The 17,616-nt window shown below is 46.8% G+C and overlaps 3 protein-coding genes across 3 annotated transcripts; 1 reads left to right on the top strand and 2 right to left on the bottom strand.

Annotated features, from left to right (window-relative positions):
* Nucleotides 1–458: 458 nt before the first annotated feature.
* On the top strand, nt 459–7,563 carry ephx2 (epoxide hydrolase 2, cytoplasmic). Its single transcript, XM_069720301.1, has 18 exons — nt 459–611; nt 2,017–2,095; nt 2,185–2,347; nt 2,453–2,643; nt 2,729–2,851; nt 2,922–2,993; nt 3,077–3,172; nt 3,244–3,322; nt 3,526–3,560; nt 3,643–3,669; nt 3,746–3,831; nt 3,976–4,087; nt 4,364–4,438; nt 4,575–4,617; nt 4,705–4,807; nt 5,105–5,174; nt 6,919–6,999; nt 7,086–7,563. Exons 1-18 carry the CDS (start codon nt 508–510, stop codon nt 7,230–7,232), a joined length of 1,686 nt encoding a protein of 561 aa, XP_069576402.1. The 5' UTR covers nt 459–507; the 3' UTR covers nt 7,233–7,563.
* Nucleotides 7,291–9,903, bottom strand: plaat1l (phospholipase A and acyltransferase 1-like). Its single transcript, XM_069720303.1, has 4 exons — nt 9,791–9,903; nt 8,937–9,066; nt 8,071–8,324; nt 7,291–7,985 (listed from the first exon to the last, which is right to left on the bottom strand). Exons 1-4 carry the CDS (start codon nt 9,797–9,799, stop codon nt 7,920–7,922), a joined length of 459 nt encoding a protein of 152 aa, XP_069576404.1. The 5' UTR covers nt 9,800–9,903; the 3' UTR covers nt 7,291–7,919.
* Nucleotides 9,904–10,072: 169 nt separating this feature from the next.
* Nucleotides 10,073–16,734, bottom strand: LOC138633839 (zinc finger protein 513-like). Its single transcript, XM_069720302.1, has 7 exons — nt 16,631–16,734; nt 16,100–16,343; nt 14,481–14,603; nt 13,860–13,997; nt 12,963–13,469; nt 12,246–12,457; nt 10,073–12,039 (listed from the first exon to the last, which is right to left on the bottom strand). The coding sequence occupies exons 2-7, from the start codon at nt 16,137–16,139 to the stop codon at nt 11,440–11,442; spliced, it is 1,620 nt and encodes a 539-aa protein (XP_069576403.1). The 5' UTR covers nt 16,140–16,343; nt 16,631–16,734; the 3' UTR covers nt 10,073–11,439.
* Between the last annotated feature and the right edge of the window lie 882 nt (nt 16,735–17,616).

Below are 17,616 nucleotides of genomic sequence, written 5' to 3'. Positions count from 1 at the left end.
TTGATCAGTCACACAGAAGGCAGTTACTTTACTAAATTAACTTATTTAAAATGACAAAAGTTACTTTGATAGAGGTGTATTACACATACTAATATATTATACTACAGAGTAATTATTGATTCATGTGTAATCAGACTTTTATTGTTGTAGTTGAGAAGAAATTTTACACTCTTTTAAACATGTTATATAGTTTGGTCTATTTGTTGACATTGAGGTCAGTGAGCTGTTGTTGTTTAAATCTGTTGACATTAACTGAAGCCAATAACTCACTTTTTATAACTTCTATTGATTTGCTGTTTTTTTGTTTTGTTTCAATGCAAGTCCTGACAAAGTCTCTGGTCTGTCTCGTGGACCGGTCCAACTGGATGTCTTCTAGGTGAAACGTGAGTGTGCATGATAAGTGGGCGGCTCTGCAGCCGGTCTGTTCAAAGGTCGGAGTCTCTGAAGAGGAACAACGGTCCTGAACAGACAGACAGACTCGACGTCCTGCGCTCACACTCACTGGACATGGAAGACAGAAAAGCTGTCCTGTTCAACTTCTGGGGAGTCGCTGTGTCTTCTCGACCCGAAGACATTTTCCACAAGTTGGAGGAGTTGCACAACCTGCCGGGGTAAGATAACAGCTGTGAACTGTGCAGCCGTGATCTGTTTCACGAGGGCCCGGCCACCGATGGCGTGGAACACTTGTTTAATTTTATTTTATTTAATGTTGATTTTCCTTTTTGGAGGTTTTATCATCTTCAAAAACTCATGAAAGTAAATTCTCATTTGTCTCCCGGTGAAAAATGTCTTATTCTAGTGGAGTCTCTTGAGTGGGCGTGGCCAAACGGCTCGAGAGCGCCCCCTACAGAGATGCCCCGGCGGCCACATTTACCTAAATTCACCAAATCCGGTGGACACGTGTATCACACCTGGACGCACAAAAAAGTGACATCGGACCGTTACGTCACCTCGACAGGAAGTCCGCCATTTTGAATTTAGTCACCATTTTGGGCGACTCTGACACGTTGTAGTTTGTCGAACTCCTCCGAGGGGTTTGGTCCGACCGACTTGAATTTAGTTTCTCTGGATAGAAAACATGTTTGGGATTAAAAGTTGTCTAAATAATTCGTTTTCATCGATGCGTGTGCCCGTGAGAGGCGGCCATTTTGAGGTCTCGCCATGAAACTAGGAGTTGCTTTAAATCTTATGTACATGGACCGACCTTCTCCAAACATCACAGGTATGATAACAGCCCCGCCCTGAAGACCCCTGTGGGGGAATATTCACTCATAGTCATAGCGCCCCCTGGTGGCCACCGGAAATGACACTTTTCATACATGTAGTTGATGATATATTGAGACGTTCGTTCGACTTTGTCAATGGGCGTCGCCGTGACGATGCGGCAAAGTTGGATGTCTCGCCGTGACACAGGAAGTTGATGTTTAAGGTCAAAGGATGGTTGACACCTCACGAAACGTGTCACATACATCCGGCGTGGCGAGACGATACATGTGATGTGTTTTGCGAGTGGGCGTGGCCAAACGGCTCGCCAGCGCCCCCTAAACTGCAGCTCCGGCACCTCGTTTCACCGACATGCACCAAATTTGTTGGACTTGTGTGTCACACCGAGACGAACCGAAAAGTGTCTTCGGCATCGTGAATTTGTTTTCGCCGATCGGTGTGACCGTGTCGTGGCGGCCATTTTCAGGTAAAGAGTGGAGAAACACCCCAGTATCACAGCAGAGTGTGTAATACAGCTGCCGGTCCACTAGAGGGCAGTGAGTCAGGGTCAGCAGTCAGGACTTGACCCCTGACCTCCAGCATGGCGTCCTCATGTCCGCCCGAGGACGTCCCTCAACTACCTGACGTGTCTCAGTCGTCATTCGACGTCTCCTCACGCCGAAGCGGTGCCGTGCATCACAGAGACACGCCTCCCTCTAGTGGACTGACGTGTGTATTACACGCCTCGCTGGGCGTTAACAGTCTGTCTGGTGTGATGTGAGAGACTGGTTAGATTAACGCTGTGGTCCTTAGGGGGTTTCTGTCCAGCGTGGCGTCCCAGAAGGACGGCGCCATGATGCGGGCGGAGAGAGGCGTCCTGACACTCTCTCAGGTACGGAAAGATATTTACGGTTTCTCTTCACGTCTTCTTCGCTGCTTGTTTTTACTGATGGGGGCTGAAGGGGCTAAATGTGTGTGTAGATGATCCCAGCGTTGGAGGCCGAGTGTGTGAAGGAGGCGCAGGTCAGGGGTGTGACCCTGCCGTCTGATTGGTCGGCCAGAGGCCTGCTAGAGGAGCTCGGGGCGGCGATGATGGACGTCAGAGCGCCGGTGTTGAGGACAGCGGCCCGTCTGCGTCGCAACGGTAAAAATACCGAACAAACCTCCAGGAGTCCCTACCTGCTCTGTAAAGCTTGTTGAAATGCATTGTGGGAAAGAAGTAAACATAGATCAACCTCCCGTTTTGAAGGGTTACTCACAGCCGTGCTGGCCAACCACTGGCTGGACGACAGCCCGTCTGCAGAACGCCCGGCCCGCCTCCTCTCTCTGCTTGGCGCCCACTTTGACCTGGTCCTCCAGTCCTGCCGCTCCGCTCACAGAGTCCCTGAGCCCGCCATGTTCAGCTCCGCTCTGCAGCACCTGGGAGTGACATCACAACAGGTGGAGGACAGCACCACATCCATATCAGGTTTGAGTAAAAGAGGTGGAGTCAGATGTTGAGGCCGAGCGGTGCGTCTCGTTTCAGGCGCTGTGGGTGGATGCGGATGAGGAGGGCGTGAAGGCGGCTCGAGCAGCCGGCATGAAGGCCATCAGGGTGGACACTCTGGACGTCGCTCTGGACGATCTGTCCCGCTTCACAGGGGTGGAGGTACAGACCGGCGTGCAGGTTGGAGGAGATGGTGGTTGGACTGGTTTCCTCATCCGTCTGTGTTTTTCAGGTGGTCCGAGCAGCCGGTCCTCCGACGTCCTGCAGCCCCGACGAGGTGTCCCACGGTTACGTCTCCATCAGGGTAAATATCCGTGTCGGTGTAACAGCTCGTTGACGTGTGAGAACTCGACCAACAGTTCACAGCGAGTCTTCTTTGTGTCTCAGCCTGGCGTGAGGACTCACTATGTGGAACTGGGCTGCGGCCCGCCGGTTCTGCTGTGTCACGGCTTCCCTGAGAGCTGGTACTCCTGGAGGTACCAGGTGAGCTTTGCGTCTTCCTGTTACCATGGAGATGTTACGAGAGCTTGAGACAACGTGGATGTTGTCTTTAGATCCCGGCCATGGCTGCAGCAGGCTTCAGGGTGTTGGCTCTGGACATGAAGGGATACGGAGAGTCCACGGCGCCGCCCGGTGGGTCACACACACACACACACACACACACACACACACACACACACACACACACACACACACACACACACACACACACACACACACACACACACACACACACACACACACACACACACACACACACACACACACACTGCTCTATGTCCACTTCTGAACTGTGTTCATCAGCTGTGATTCATGTGTTGTTCGTCCTTTCACAGACATCCAGGAATATTCTCATGAGCAGCTTTGCAAGGTACAAACTCTCTGATTCACTGCTGTGAATACTGGCCATGAAAAATCTAAAGAACTTTACATGATGTTGTTTTGTCTTTCAGGATTTAATCATCTTCATGGACAAGATGGTGAGTAATACCTGCTGACTCGGCGCTCTGCCGGCTCAGGTTGGGTCCAGCTGACTCCTCTCTGTCCCGTTTCCAGTCCGTACCGCAGGTCACCCTGGTGGGTCACGACTGGGGCGGCTCCCTGGCGTGGACCATGGCCCAGTACCACCCTGAAAGAGTCAGGTGAACACACACACACACACACACACACACACACACACACACACACACACACACACACACACACACACACACACACACACACACACACACACACAAAGATCCAGTTAGTGTGTGATGTTAAAGTGTGTTGACATGCGTGTGCAGGGCGGTGGCGTCTCTGAACACTCCTCTGCTCCCCGTCGATCCGTCCACTTCACCTGCAGAGAAACTGAAGAACATCCCCGCGTTCGACTACCAGCTCTACTTCGAAAAGCCGGTGAGTCACATCGTTCACATCACGCCGTGCGTACGAAGGGGAGTTACGGACAGGTGAGGGATCTGAGTGAAGACGATCAGGGCTGCGTTCGGGAAGATGTTTTTAATTGTGCCTTTTGAGAATAAAATAAAAATGTCAAGAATAAATCAAACTGAAGTCTCAATGTTACGAATAAAGTCAACACTCCTCAAATAAAGTTGAAATAAAGTCGAACTGTCGAGAATAAAGTCGACATTCGGAGATGAGCGTGTAACATTTAGTGTTTGTGGTTCACAGGGAGCTGCAGAGGCCGAGCTGGAGAAGGATCTGGAGAGGACCTTCAAGATCATGTTCTTCAGCAGCAGTGAAGAAGTGAGTGAATGCACACACACGCACACACACACACACACACACACACACACACACACACACACACACACACACACACACACACACACACACACACAGCAGAGAGATCTCCCTACAAATGAATGTGTGTGTGTCTCAGGCGAGTCGTCCTGCCCTCACCTCTTCAGGAGTCCGAGCTCAAGGTGAGAACGTTTCTACATCTTCATTGGCGCTCTGCTTGTTCTTCTGACACCAGTCGGGACTTTAACAGCTGTGACGTTGCTCTCCAGGCGGCCTGTTTGTGGGTCTGCCGGAGGAAATTCCCCGGAGCTCCATGCTGACGGAGGCCGACCTCCAGTACTACGTCAGCCGGTACAAAGACGGAGGCTTCAGGTGAATTAGACGCTGACGGCCCATTCTTAGTTTTGGACCAATTTTAATATAAGTGACATCCTGGGGTTGAAGTCTGAAGGACCGGTGAAACATCCGCAGTTTTTGTTTTTTTGTCTTTCAACTAAATATTTCAGGTTTTGGACGGTTGGTTGGACGTCACCCAAACTACTGCAGAACTTTTACAGAGCCGTTCCATCATAAATTACATCATTAGGTCCATTTATGTGACTTCTGCTTGTAAAGCCAGTAGATATTTCATAGCTCCAGTCAGTCAGTAATCCTCTTGTGCTCTCACAGGAGACCCTTGAACTGGTATCGAAATACTGACGCCAACTGGAAGTGGATGTGTTCCCGACCCGCAGCGAAGGTTCGTTACAGCGCTCTTTTATCTGACTTTAAAACGGTGAATTCTGGGAAAACCTGGATTTCTATTCATCATTTTCTAGTGATGTAAATGTGCTGGAAAATAAATAATTTGTCCCAATCTTCCTGGAAACCAGTGAGATGTGTTCAGGGACTTTTTCCCTGAACACATTGTAGTCTGTGTAACACACTATATTTCCTGTGTTAGGTTTAGTCCTGTCTTTAGGTCGCTCTGGGAGTGAATGAAACACGGAAAATGTTTGCAGTTTAAAACAAGGAACTGAACTGCAATTTATTATAGTGATTAACACGCACAGAAAATCAAGGGAACAGCATAAAAGAAAAATAACAAATTCAAGTAATAACCCCAATACTGGTATTTCTCAGTCAGTCAGTTTCAGTCTCTCGTCTTCCAGTCTACTACCCGGTAGTTTATGTCTGGAGGCTCTCAGACTAACTCTGATCTCAATCTTTTGCTCCTCGGTGCTCCTGCAGGAGAATCCAAGAAGCCCAAAGATGATCAGGGGTCACAGGGTCACTCAGCTCCAGCTCTGTGGAGGTTTCTGGGGATCGCTGTCTCCATCACAGATCCATACAAACAAAAACAATCTGCATACAGCAGAATTTAATACGATGTCACTACTGTAATTTATAAACTCTATCGTTGGTGTAACAGTAAATGACCAGTAATATAGTATACACACACACACATACATATATACATATATATATATATATATATATATATATGTATGTATAAAATATATTCACTGTGGTAAACATATCTCACACACACATGTCCTCATGTCTCAGTGACATCTATCACTTAAACCTAACAGCCATTATTTAAACGTCCACCGTTGCTAAGCAACACACTCAACAGCTGTTCTCAATCTGACCTTTACTTTTGGCGCTAAAACAAGAACATGACGTCATCGTTCCCGCTCGGTTCAACCGGCGCTTAGCTAGCGCTTAGCTAGCCCCGTCGCGTACATGTAGCTCCACAACCACAGATATCAACCCCGTAAAATCATATTCATCAACTAATTAATCTTTATCTCCGACTGGTTGTTGTTCTCTTCTCTCCTGATCGGTATCTTTAACCCAACTAACAACTAAACAACGGTCCTCCTTTGTAGCTCTGCACCAACGGATAACTGTTAGCCACGCATTCACTCACCGGAGATTCTTGTCCGACTTTAATAAACTTCTTCCTCCGGAGTCGGTCTGGTTAACGACCAAATAAATAAAGATCCTCAACAGCAGAGAGCAGAAACCAACCGATGAGATCTTCATGGAGATGATGACCTGCTGTTGGAGACGTGGAGGCTCTTCTTCGGGAGAAGGCTTTGATCTCCCGACGTGCACCACAGCGCCCCTCTGGTCAACGTCGGTACTGCATGTGTGAGTTAGGTTAGGCTAGATTCGGTTAGGTTAGTTTAGTTTAGGTTAGGTTAGATTAGGTTCGGTTCGGTTCGGTAGTTACTTTATTAATCCCCGAGGGGACATTTTTTCGCTACAGCAGCATACAGAAGCAATAAGATAATAAGATAATAATAGAAAAGCAATAATATATATAGTTAACCCTTTAGTTGCTGGTCAAACTAAAGTGGGTTACATCATCATAGGTTAGGTTAGGTAGGTTAGGTAGGTTAGGTAGGAGCAGAGTTTGCAGTGAAATCATTTCCCAGAATTGAAACTTTCTCCTTGTGTGAATGGGATGTTTCCTTTGTGTGTGTGTGTGTTAGCTGCTGATGCCGGCCCTGATGGTGACGGCGGGTAAAGACAGTATCCTGCTGCCGTCCATGTCCCAGGGGATGGAGGACTTGGTAAGAAAGACGGCCGCCGGACAGTCGATGAGTGATGAGGTTTTTTTCTAGAGGTGAAGGTGACGTCGCTCATGTGTGAACCGCAGATCCCCAACCTGAGCAGAGGACACATCGAGGACTGTGGACACTGGATGCAGATGGACAAGCCAACGGAGACTAACAACATCCTGATATCGTGGCTTAAAAAGACACGCGAGAAGACTGGAGACGTTACTGTGGCAACCAATCTGTGAGGAGGGAGGGAATAGGGGAAGGAGGGAAGGGAACAGGAAAGGAAGGTATCCGAGAGGGTTGTCAATCAAAAGTTTATTTCATCTGATTGCAAACTGAAATTTGTTCCAATTAAAATAAAATAAAAATGCTGGAGGTTTCCTGAAAGAATAAAATGAACAGCTGATCACACGACAGAAAACAAGAGAAATGTTTCACAGGAACAGATCCAGCAAACACAGCAGAAAAATAAAGAGAATAAAAGATGATAATCTGACAAAATAATGTCTCAAACTTTGTCTGAAAACCACACGACCTTCTGAATTTAACTGTAGTAAAGACTTTACAATCTTACAGGTGTTCTTTCTTTCTGTTACATGTTAAAAACTGAAGGTTTGGTCAACATGACGGGAACTTTTCCTCCTTTTTAATGAGAAGAAGAATAATCGGAAAAGTAATTGAAGAAGGGGGAAGGAAAGGAAGGGAGGCAGGGAAGGATTAAAGGAAAGGAAAGGAAAAAGAATGAAGGACAGAAGTAGACAAAGGAGGAAAGAAAGGAGGGAACAAAGCAGGAAGGACAGATTCCTTTTTTTTTTTATGTCCTCATTGTTGGTGTGGAAATCTTTTGAAAACTGAAACTCGACACGCTGAATTCGTCTGAGAACATCGGCGCCCTCCGGTGGTGGAGAGGAGAACTGCAGCCGTTCTTCTCACAGCTGCTTCTCCTTGAACAGCTTCTTCCAGGCGGGCATGATGTGCTCGTAGACCCTCTCGATCTGTAACACAGGGATGGATGGAGGGAAGGCAGCTGTGAGCCATCTGGCGGTACATGAAATGTGGGCGGGGCTTCCCTCGACTCACCTGCTCCGACTTCTTGACTCCGTATCTGAAGAGCGTGGCCTGGTGCTCGCTGTTGTGAAACAGGATGTCGAAGGTGACGTCGCGGCCTATCATGTCGTCGATGCCGGGCTTCACCACGCCGTGGAAGTCTCTGGCTGAGTGCGAGTCGTCCAGCATGTTGTTGACCTTGTATTTCGTCCCCAGCAGCTCCAGCGGATCCAGTTTGACCTCTGACCTCAGAGCTCGGCCAAACAGCGGGAGCTTGGAGTCTGAATCTGACAGACAGTGAAAACATCTTTCTGATCAGTCATAATAAATCATAAACGTATCTTACAGTGTAAAGAATAAGACAATCAAGATCAAATTCAACTTGATTTGATTAAAAAACGGTTGATTTTCAAAATAAAACTTATAAACTATTATAAAACTATTTATCTGAAAAGTTGCCGATCGGAAGCATTTTGAAAAGCTTCAAGCATGAAACAGAGACCTTATATCCGGTGAGCAAGTGTTTCAAAAAGGGCTTTCCAGAAGAAATCAACAGATTTCGTCACTTTTTTGAGCCCTAAAAGTCTGAATAAATAAACAGCACTTCAGTGATACTAAAGATGATATTTCCAGTGTTTTCCTTCGACTTATTTGGTTATCAGCAACATGTTCTGTATTATCATCATATCTGTGTAAAAGCTAGCGCAGATAATAAACCCCCACAAAGCCTAAAGAAAGAACGTGTTAAAGAAACAAATAGAAATATTACATGTGGAAGAAGACATGAATTCATATTAAATTTCTGCTGGAAAAAAAGCTTCTTTTAAAAAAAATTTTTTTTTTACTTTAAGGTCTGAATTCCAGATGAACTTTGCGACCTGCGACAGGTGAACACCGACCTCGACATGTCAGGTGAGCCACGTAGGGAACGCCGTCCCTCTCCCCGTAGTACACCCCGAAGTGAGAGAAGTACTTGTTCCTGGGATACTCCACGATGTCGCCCGGGAACAGCTTGGGTTGGGAATGTTTCTGAAAATGACAAACGAGTGACTCAGCACAAACTGAGAGGAACACAGTCCGTCTGCAGCTTCACCATTTCACAACTTTCTTTAAACCATTTTAAATGATATCGACATGTAAAAACACGACGGCCCGATCTTTATCGCACATGCTGCCTCAGCACTTCTCAACCTCAACAGTACTTCCAAGATATTCAGTGAGTCAGAAAGGAGCTTCCTTTTTTAAATTACAACAAAACCTGGCAAGCCACAATATCACAAACCCTACCAATTATAGAGCTTTTATTTTATTTTGAAACTTGATTTTGTTCCTACTGCAGCCATATTCAGCAGAAAGGGTTAATAAGTTGGAACCAATGATAAATAAATTGTTTACTAATAGTATAGATCAGTTATGAGCCATTTTGAAGAAGAATTCATGGTAAAATCAGCCCTGAATGTCTGCAACAGACATTCATGGAGAAAACCTCAGATGTCCTTTAATGTGACGGACAGGAAGTCCCAACGCTTCATATTTCTTCACAAAATATAGTTTTAAAATGATGTTGAAAGTATTCCTTCACATGAAGAGCTTACAGGACCGTTTGTGTACATTCAAGAGCTCCAAACACACGGCAGGATTGGTTTTCTTCTAATAAATGGCTCAGACTGACATACAAATCCTTTCAAATGATTTTAATATCCGTCTTTACAGGAGTCTCCTGTTCCCTGCTGGTCAGAGAGGTCGTACTCACCAGGCCCATGAGGTCAGCCGAGTCTGCAGTCGCCTCTGAAATGACAATGACATCCACATCACACACACACACACACACACACACACACACACACACTGCTTTACATACAGCCACGTGACGACATGCAGCTCCATCAGTCTGTCACGGTCGACTGACCTCCCCCCACCCACCTCCTCCCAACACACACACACACACGTTACTCCTTCTTCTTGGCTGTACTCATGTCCCCCCCTCCTCCCCCCGGGGTCGACCCGGATCCTCCAGGTGTTTTTTTGGGGTCATTTCTATTGTACTTTTTTGTGTGATCTATTTCATGGTGGCTGAGTGTGAGCCCCTCAGCCTCCACCTCCCTCCACCTCCCTCCACCTCTGGGCGTGTGAAGCAGGTGTTTCCTAAACAGAGAGGCTGAAAGAGGAAGTAGCTCCAATCAGACTTTCGGTTTTTTATTGAAGATAAGAAGGCACAGTGAACGAGACAGAGGACCAGACGAAGCCCAGACTCACTCAGCTTTGTTCGCTCTGCTGCAGACATTCAGTTTTTCACATTTAGGTTTGATTTGAAATGAGGATTGTTGAGAAACGGACTGATTTTCAAATTAAAACAAGCCGTAACATCCTCTGAAATACGAAGAGAAATCCAGAGTCCCTCTGTTAACGCAGATCTTTTCATTTTCCGGCTTTTTCAGGACGTAGATCTGAAAAGTTCTGAAGTCGAAGACTTTCAAAAAAAAAAAAGGCGTGAGATTCCTCGTGAAGGACGAGTCGGGCTGCCAGCGGGGCTCCTGTTCATTTCACCACGTTTGGTGTTGTGATTCCACAGAAAGACGTGATTCTCGTCGGCCTCCTGACTGTTTGAGTTCCTCTCATGTCAACAAAGAAATCATCTGGAGAGAAAAATATGAGCCAACATATATAACTTCAATAAAAGTCAATGAAAGGGAATTCACATCAATTTAGCCGAAACTTCCAGAGAAAAAGTCATAAATTAAGTGAATGTAGTGAGAAAAAAACCATAAAGTTCAGAGAATAAAGACGAACAAACAAATCTGATAATATGACAAGAAAAGCTGTGATAATGGAACTTGATGAGCAGCTTCTTTCCTTATACTGTTACCATGACAGAATATTTCTCAAAAGAAAAAGAATATTAAATTAGTTTTTCAGTTAATGCTGCACAGGAACCACGCTGAGGAACCCCCCCCCCCCCCCACACACACACATCTAAATTAAATCCACTTAAAGCTTGTAAGACAATGAGCCACCGACACTTAGAAAATATAGATCATCTGTAGAGAAAAAAATAAACATTTGGATGAACTGACATCAGAACATGTTCTGTGGACAGAGATGGAGGTGTGTGTGTGTGTGTGTGTGTGTGTGTGTGTGTGTGTGTGTGTGTGTGTGTGTGTGTGTGTGTGTGTGTGTGTGTGTGTGTGTGTGTTAATGCCCATTTATAAAGTCAGTGCAGCGTTACAGTCGTTCATTCTGTCAAAGGCACCTGAGTTTAACTCCAACCTGAGCTGGAGGTTCACCAGTGTATTCACCACACACACACACACACACACACACACACACACACACACACACACACACACACACACACACACACACACACACACACACACACACACACACTGTGATACAGGGTATCTAGCTGAGCTCCTGTCCCGGGCTCTCCTGAGTGTCTTTGCTCCAGCTGACGGGGACGTGTTTGTCCCAGCTGTCCGTGTTGTGTCCGTGTTTCCTCTGGTGTCGTTTGTAGTTGTCCCAGTGGCCGGTGGTGTAGCTGCACTCGGCGCAGGCGTACGGCTTCTCGCCCGTGTGCCGCAGCATGTGCCTCTTCAGGTTCATGCTCTGGTTGCAGGAGTAGCCGCAGATGCCGCAGTGGAACGGCTTGGCGCCGGAGTGGATGCGCTCGTGGCGCCGCAGGTTGGCCAGGTTCCCGCAGGCGTAGCTGCACGCCGGGCACTGGTACGGCTTCTCGCCCGTGTGCACGCGCATGTGGCGCTTGAGGTTGTCGAGGTGCGAGGAGGTGTAGGAGCAGTGCGGGCAGCGGTGCGGCTTCTCCTCGGAGTGGGTGTGGGAGTGGCGGGCCAGGTGGTTGGGGTAGTGGGACAGGAAGGGGCAGTGAGGGCAGCTGTACAGCTTGGAGCCACGCCGGTCGCGCCGGGATCCCCGAGGCAGGTCGGGGCTGCAGGGGGGCCCGGAGTCGTCTTTGGAGAGCAGGTCAGACGAGCACCGGCGGCACACCTGGAAACACAACGCACGGGTACATCGTTTTTTTGTGGTTTTTCAGGAAGTCAAACTGGTGATGACCGTTGTAGACTGGGAACATGGAGGGAGGGCAGAGCTTTCCTGTTGCTATGGAAACAAACTCCACCTCGCATCACCCTGTCGTTCAACATTAAATTCACTCTCAAGACGACCTCGCGGGGTTCAGAGGAGGAGAAACGTACCTGTCCTCCGTCGCCCTCCTCCTCCTCTTCCTCCCCCTCCTCCTCCTCCATCTTGTCCCCCTCCAGGTCGGCCTCCTCCAGCGTGAGGCCGCACAACCGGCAGCACAGGGGGAAGAGGAGGACCGGGAGGGGGCCGGAGGGCGAGCCGAGGCCCCCCAGCGTCTGGAGGTAGCCGGAGTCCTGGGACAGCCGCAGGGTGAAGTCTGACACGACTGCAGACACAGAAAAGAGTTTAAAAGCTTTTCTTTTTACTTTTGCAGGAAAATCTGATTCAACTCTCGGATTCTACTTCGTTCATTCTTTGACTCAACACTGAAAAACTCACAAATAACGTCCTGAAAGCTTTTACTGATAATGAAAACCATCTTTCAGTCGAAGAACGTCTTGCTCATTTGGTTCCACTCAGTTATTCTGATGTGAAGATGTTCCTCGTGATGAACTTCAGCTCAGAGGTTTGTTTTCACTCAATAAGCGTTCAACCAGACAATTTCTCTTCCTCATTTTTTAACTCTTTTTCTCTTCTTTCGGTTTTTTTTTTCTTTTCTCTGTGCTTTCAAAATAAAAGAAGGCTGACTCTTTTCCAAAACCTTTCGATGCAGCAGTTTTTTTATGTTGTGTATCTGTCGGGTTGATTTTTTTCGCCACCCTTCGTAACTTCCTGCGTTCAACACTTGTGTCTGATCTCGTCTAATTGCATGATGGGAAATGCAGGATTACCTTCTTCAGCTGCAGCGCTTGTTTTTTTCCGTCTCCCTCGCCGTTTCTCCTTCTCCCTCCTCTGCGGTCTCTCCTGCAGGTGCATGCGCTGGTGCCTCCGCAGGTTGCCGAGGGAGCTGCAGGCGTAGCTGCACTGGTGGCAGCGGTACGGTTTCTCCCCGGTGTGCGTGCGGGCGTGGCGCTGCAGGTTGACGAGCTGGGCCGAGGCGTAGGGGCAGACGGGGCAGCGGTACGGCTTCTGGCCGTCGTGGGTCCTCATGTGGCGTTTGAGGTGGTTGGAGTAGCGCGAGGTGAAGGTGCACAGAGAGCACGAGTACAGTTTGGGGGGGATGTCAGCGACGCCGCCCGTCTCACCCACGCTGCTCCTCTTCCTGTCGGAGCCGCCGCCGCCGGGTCGGTCCGCCGGGTCCGAGCCCTCCACCTGCAAGGAGTCGAAGGAGGCGGCGTGCTGGAGCCCTTCCTCACAGGTGAGACAATAAAGCTCCGCCCCCAGGTCCAGGCCCACACCTGGATGTGACAGACATGTGCTTCAAGTGAAATGTTCTCGATTCTTCTTGAACATGTGAAAAACGTGGAGCAGCTGCAGCCTGAGCAACCGGCCATCAAATACTCACTGGAAGAAACATTTGTATTATTTGTTTTATGATGAATTTTCTGTCTATTAACAGACTGACTGTTGCAGCTGCAGCGACACTTTGATGTGAGAACTTCAAAATAAGAACAAATCCAATTCTGCTGCTGTTTTGAACTTGGATGTTGATTTGTAACCGACAGAATCACAAACTTCAGGTTTCAATTATTTTCTGAAGTGACTCAAACCCTGATAAGGACATATATATAAATATATATATACTTAATATACACAACAATAAATAAACTGAATGATTATTCCATTACCGAGATCTAAGCCGGCCCCTAGAGGCGTGTCTCCCAGCAGCTGACCACATCCTTTACAGGAGAGGAAGGCGGGGAAGGCGGAGTCTGACGGGGCCGAGGGGTCGTCCTCCTCCACGCTCAGAGAGAACACCGTCATACCTGAAGCAGAGAAGACGCATGTCAGACATATTCAAACATTCAAATCAGCTTTAACATCATCTACGGAGAAACACTTCTGCCACACAAATTACAAATAAAGAAGATATTCAGGAAACTTGAAGTCTTTAAATCAAACATTTTAGCTCTTAATCTTCTTATCGCATAATCATAAAAAATATATTTTGACTTTTTTTATTTCCTAATTTTGTTTCTTTTAACATTATTTTGACTTTTTGATTCACTGGTTTAATTTTTTTTAAATTACTTTTCGATTCATAATTTGACTTTTTCAAATCAAAATTTCCACTATTTCAACCACGGTTTCAACTTTTCTTCAAAATATTGACTTTTTAACTCAACAGATCGATTTTGTTAAATCCTTTTTGGTTTCATTTCATCACAGTTCAGACTTTCTGATTGATGATTTTGTGAGTAAAAGTGTTGTCTTGTTTTCCAGCTGCTTCATGTCAGTGAGTCACTGACCGGCCTCTCTGTCCAGCCCCATGATCTCAGAGTCTCCGAACTCCAGCTCTCCGCTCAGCAGGAAGTCGCTCTCCAACACCAGGCAGCCCGGCTCGCACCCCGCCGCCTCCTCCTCCGACTCCACTGGACACAAACAGCTTCATTATTTCCTCCGTAAACAATGTCCGCACACCTTCAGACACTTTAACCGAACCCAGTCACGACAGAGCCGCCCTCACTCTGCTTTTTATAACCTCTCTAACACACATTTTATTTATTTGTGTGCGGGACGAGCGTTTCGCTGCAGGAAGTGGTTTAAGAAAGTGGACAGATGGCGGCGGGACGGCGGAGATTCCTGCTCAGAAAAAGGAAAAGGTGGAGGAGAGCGAAGGCGGTGGAGGGAGGGCGGCCGGGGGGGAGGAGACGGAAGGCGGTGGAGGGAGGGCGGCCGGGAGGGAGGAGACAGAAGGCGGTCGGCGAAGGGAAATCGGCGGGGATGAGATAAGTGCAGAGGAGGAAGAGTTAGAGGGAGAGTCAGGAAAAGGAAGAGGAGTCGATGTTCTCGTCCGACTCAACGAGAAACACAAACAAACATCACATTTCACTTTTAGAAACATTTTCAAATTATAACTGGAAGATAATCTGCAGATCAGCTGCTTGCAGATCCAAGAGACATCGTCCTTCTGGAGACATGTCCTTCTGGAGACATCCAGCTGCTGAAGCATGTAAACAAACTGCCGTGAGCGTCGCGTGGCCGATTTATCGACTTAAAAAAACAGTGAAAGAATTTCCCTGAGTGTCACTTTGAATAAAAGAGAGATGAAAGAGAGATAACAGAGAGATAAAAGAGAGATAACAGAGAGATAACAGAGAGATAACAGAGAGATAAAAGAGAGGTAAAGAGAGATAAAAGAGAGATAACAGAGAGATAAAAGAGAGGTAACAGAGAGATAAAAGAGAGATGAAAGAGAGGTAACAGAGAGATAACAGAGAGATAACAGAGAGATAAAAGAGAGATAAAAGAGAGATAACAGAGAGATAACAGAGAGATAACAGAGAGGTAACAGAGAGGTAACAGAGAGATAAAAGAGAGATGAAAGAGAGGTAACAGAGAGATAATAGAGAGGTAACAGAGAGATAACAGAGAGATAAAAGAGAGATAAAAGAGAGGTAACAGAGAGATAAAAGAGAGGTAACAGAGAGATAACAGAGAGATAAAAGAGAGATAAAAGAGAGGTAACAGAGAGATAAAAGAGAAATAAAAGAGAGATAAAAGAGAGATAATAGAGAGGTAACAGAGAGGTGAGGAAACGAGGGAGACAAAGAAAGAGAGGAAGGAGGAGGGGGGGGGGAGCAGGCGGAGGTCAGGTACAGGACATGCAAAGAGGAAGTGGAGGCAGGATGCAGAGAGGAGGTGCACAGTCCAGATAACACACTTCTCCTAAAAGGACAACATGGCTCGGACAGTCTTCCTCAGGACAGACGACGAAGAGTCTTTAAAGTCGATCGGAGCAGTTTTAACGCAGAAAACCTCAAAACTTCATGAACGTGAACTTTAAAGAGACACTTCCTGATTCCGCGGCAGTGATTTCAGCCGTGACACCGGAGGACGGAGGACGGAGGACCGGAGCGGGACTCACGTTTCACCGGCTGCGGGTTGGACTGCTTCCTCCGCGGCATCTTCGCCCCTCGTCGTCCCGGATCCTGCTCTGGTGGCGGGGAGACACCGCTGTCAGTCGGTGGGCTCTCGTCGGTCCGTCCGTCCGCCAGCCAGGCAGCCAGCTAACTGCATGTCATCATCATCATCATCATCATCACCACCTCCTTCCTCTTCCTCTTCCTCCAACGGACACCAGCAGCGGTGTCATCACGACCGACTACCGCCTGGAACAGAGCAGCGACACGAGCACCGATAAACACAACAACCCTCTGGAAGTCAACACATTACGAACAACACGTGTTTCCGGTCGCCGTGTGATCCTAAAAAACTTAGTGTCCCACTTTAAAGTCGTCCCCGTGCGCCGGTCCTTCTTATTGTTCCCCAGTAAATAGTCGGAGCCATCTTGTTAGCCACCTAGCCGTCTTCAACATTAAAAACTAAACTTCCGGCTTCAGCTTCACACTCAAAATAAAAGTTACGCGCACGGGTGTGACTTCGCGGGTAAACGTACCTGTCACGAAGACCACACAAGCTCCGGGGTCCGGAAAGCGTCGCCGGCTGCTTCTAAAAAACACAGTCTTTTGTTGTCCGCACACCGCAGCTGCGCTGCGCCGGGTCCGGGTCCGCGTGACGTCACTGACAGCAGCGGGGGGTTGTGGGATTTGTAGTCGGATTAAATCCGCTCACCTCACGCGACCTTTACGATGAGCAAGCTCAGTAAAATTCATTTTACGACTTAAAAATGTTCTTTTTTTTAAATCCTTGATTTTACAACGTATTTTGCTTTTTACTTTTTACTCAATACTTTATTTATTATAATGATTATGCAAAAGAGGCCTTTTTCTATGTGGATAACAAGTATTGTTGTACTTGAGGTGATAACCAGAGGAGGTGCTATTTTACCCGATGATGTAACAAAAACAAATTAATATGTAATATAAAATAATAAAATGATGTGAAGGTGATAAAAACCCTCTGAAGGACAGAGGAGCAACAGCAAAAAAACAAGGTCTGTAAACCCTTTTATGTCGTCAAAATATTGAAGCAACACCTCAAAAACAGTTATAGTAATAGTCGTAAAAATATACATGATGAATAACTCAAACACAAAAAGAAAAGTTCGATATGGTGCTTTAATATAATTAAATTATACCATAAATATATTATCAGACTGGGAAGTTCATAAGATCTAAAATACATAAAAGTAAACAATACATCCATCAGCTTCTTGTTGTTGACCTTACAGATGTTAATATACAGAATATCTTGTGTTTAGTAGAATTACTTGTTATTCATACAAATATAATGACATTGTGTCAGTTATTATTTTCTAAATGTACAAACTCTAAAATTCTTAAATAACGGGTCTTGTTTTAAGGGCTAAATCTTGTTATTTTACCCTGAACGCAGCCTCCCAGGCAGCCTGCAAAGGCCTCATTGGGTCCCTGATAGATTTCAGGAGTTACTTGACTTTTAAAGCATGACTATATGAATATA

The sequence above is a fragment of the Brachyistius frenatus genome, unplaced genomic scaffold (genome assembly GCF_029030835.1).
Source record: "Brachyistius frenatus isolate BFR_SWC_R1_liver_20210118 unplaced genomic scaffold, ASM2903083v1 Contig_238, whole genome shotgun sequence".
NCBI classification, from domain to species: domain Eukaryota; kingdom Metazoa; phylum Chordata; class Actinopteri; family Embiotocidae; genus Brachyistius; species Brachyistius frenatus.
The sequence above is the reverse complement of the archived record's forward strand: the minus strand, read 5'-3'. Positions and strand labels throughout refer to the sequence as shown.